This window comes from Montipora capricornis, chromosome 6, assembly GCF_036669925.1.
Source record: "Montipora capricornis isolate CH-2021 chromosome 6, ASM3666992v2, whole genome shotgun sequence".
In the NCBI taxonomy this organism is placed as follows: Eukaryota; Metazoa; Cnidaria; class Anthozoa; order Scleractinia; family Acroporidae; genus Montipora; species Montipora capricornis.
Window position 1 is genome coordinate 27,625,391 of NC_090888.1, and position 2,500 is coordinate 27,627,890.

The following is a 2,500-nucleotide window of genomic DNA, read 5'->3' on the forward strand; positions in this document are numbered from 1 at the left end:
GTTATCGAGAAAAACTCTGCATGAATAGAGTCAGATCTTTATTAGCATGCGCGGCTATGTTACCAGGATACAATATCGAAACCAGGCCTAAGTGCTTGGCTTCAAGCAGATCTTACCGCCATCGTGATTTTTCGTTGAATAGAGAGGGAGGAGTTCAATTACAACCATGGTTTTATAACTAAAAGGATGCTCGCACTAGAAAAAAAAACTGTTTGACGAGAGAAAACAGGTTGACTAGTCCAGAAACTTGGCCTGCGACGGCTTCAAAGAGTTGACGCGATTCAGGCAGAGCCGCCTTTTCTCCTCCTCTGTACAGAAAAAGACAAAAAGAGGCTCTGCTTGCAGGGTGGAAAAATTGGGGGTTAGGGAAAGAAATTGACTGTTCCGTGTTAAATATTTTCCTTCTTCAGTGAGTGTTCTGAATGAAAATCCCATCAACTAGTTATCAGAGGGTCGTATGTAAGACCTATGTGAGAACTCTGCTTTCTTTTTCCTTGGTTTGCCTGTGACATGCTGAAAATACATCTTTAAAAAATCCCCTAGTTGTTGATATGAAAATATCTCGAGCCGAAACAACAAGGCCTTTAAGTTACAAGTCATCAAGTAAATGTTTGGCCTCTATGGTCAGAAACCCAAGATTAGATGGGCTCGTGAAATGGCCTGGGAGCCAAAAGACTTGGATCAAGAGACGGCAACGTCACAGCATCCAGCGGTATCCTGCAACAGTGTACTTCATTTCACTTTAAATCTGAAGCGATGAACATGGCACATTCAGAGGAAACTTACGAGCAACAAACTGAAGCAATTTTGAGATTTGGCCTTTCTCCACCAACATCGACTCACTTCCTGCCCAACTAATAGCTTTAACCTTTCACAAAAATTGTAATTGCTTCAAGCTTACCTGTATAGAAGAAGTGACTGCATATGTTGTACAACGATGATATCTTTTGTTTAGGACTGAATTTTAATATATCGAACGCGGGATTACCCCACCCACCATTACCCTATGTCCCTATGTTTGGCTCCTTTTGTAACAAGTACAATCAGGAAAACCAGTCCACGCTCACAGAGTTTAGTTTACAACAATTAACTCAGAATTCGCGGGAACTCCATTTTTTTTGTTTCTATTAAAACAACACGTTGTACCAACACCGTCACTCTTTTGAATGCATAGCATATAAGTTCATATGGAAACCAGAAACTGTCCTCTATTAGCCTGCTTAGCGGGCGGGATTTTTTTGCATGATTATTTAATGGTGACAATATTTCAGTGAGTGATTAAATAAATGAAATAAGTGGCAGTAAAGCGATGGTTACTTCGTTGTTTTGGCCGCGAGCTAAGAAATGACTTGTCCACATTCCAGTCGCGGCCAACTCGCAGCCAAAACCAGCGTACTCGCGAGTGTTTAATGTAACCCTGCTATAAAATATCCCGCCAGCCACGCAGGCAAGTGCTCTATGGGCGGCCAACACCGCCCAAAAGACCAGATCTTGAAATGGCACAGAACAAACAGAATTGGTTTAGTGATGGTTTGCATAACGAAATAACTTGAAATGAAGTTGTCGAAATACAGAAAGTTAAGTGTTCAAAATTGAAAATTGAAATGGTTTAGATTGTTTTGTAATGTATCACGACTGTGGTCCCCATGGGATTAAACTATTAAGAACCGGTCAAACGTTTATTTGGTATGAGTACGTATCGTTTTTCAATTAGACTAAATGACAAGACGACTCTCTCAGTTTCCCTCAAGATGACGAAAAAAGCAACGATATTGACTTTAGTGACAGCGATTGTTCCTTTGGTCTCCAAAATGACGTGGAGCTAGAGCTTTTTCAGGAACTTACGTTCCTCTTGACAAAAGATCCAAAGCTTTAGCAGACACATGTCGACTGCACAACATATGAAAAACCGGATGCTGTATGCCCCTTGGGGATAAAAACCGGTCAAACTTTTAAGCAATAAACAATGGGGTAAGTTTCATTTTTCAATTACAAAGAGTGAATGATACGCTGCTGATCTCTCTTCCTCCACGATGGCTACAAGAAACGTTAGCGAGTCTAGTGATAGCGATGTTGCTCCTCGTCCCTCTCCCAAACGACACGGATCTAGAGCTTTTTTAAGGACTTTTGTTCATCTTGAGAATAGATCAAAAGCTATGCCAACCAGACGCGAGTTCAGCCGCCTCGAAGCTGCAGGAAGAGTGAAGCAGATCGCCTTCACAAAAAACCACGCGGCTGCCGATATAGAAAGGTTGCTATTGTTTCACTTTCCATGCTTAGTGGATCTGGACCTTACTCGGTAAGTTTAGAATTTGTGTGATTTCTCTGCGGATTTTATAGTGGGTCGCAAGACCTGAGGGCAACCCTCCTACATAACGAATTAAAAAAATTCCGCCAGCAATGCGTTTGCAAATCACAACACAAGTACATGTAGTTATATGGCCGGCAAAAAGTAGTTTGATCAAACATTGATTTATCATGTATAACAGTAAGTTGAACC

The 2,500-nt window shown here is 41.3% G+C and overlaps 1 protein-coding gene across 3 annotated transcripts in view; it reads left to right on the top strand.

Annotated features, from left to right (window-relative positions):
• Window positions 1–1,793: 1,793 nt before the first annotated feature.
• Window positions 1,794–2,500, top strand: part of LOC138051892 (uncharacterized) — a 15,437-nt gene continuing 14,730 nt past the window's right edge. The window contains exons 1-2 of one of the 3 annotated variants that reach the window (XM_068898187.1): window positions 1,794–1,971; window positions 2,147–2,299. In XM_068898187.1, coding sequence (XP_068754288.1) covers window positions 1,967–1,971; window positions 2,147–2,299 — 158 coding nt within the window. In that variant the 5' untranslated portion in view covers window positions 1,794–1,966. Of the gene's footprint in view, window positions 1,972–2,021; window positions 2,300–2,500 lie in introns of those variants that run through there. The other 2 variants (XM_068898188.1, XM_068898186.1) reach the window with 2 other exon arrangements.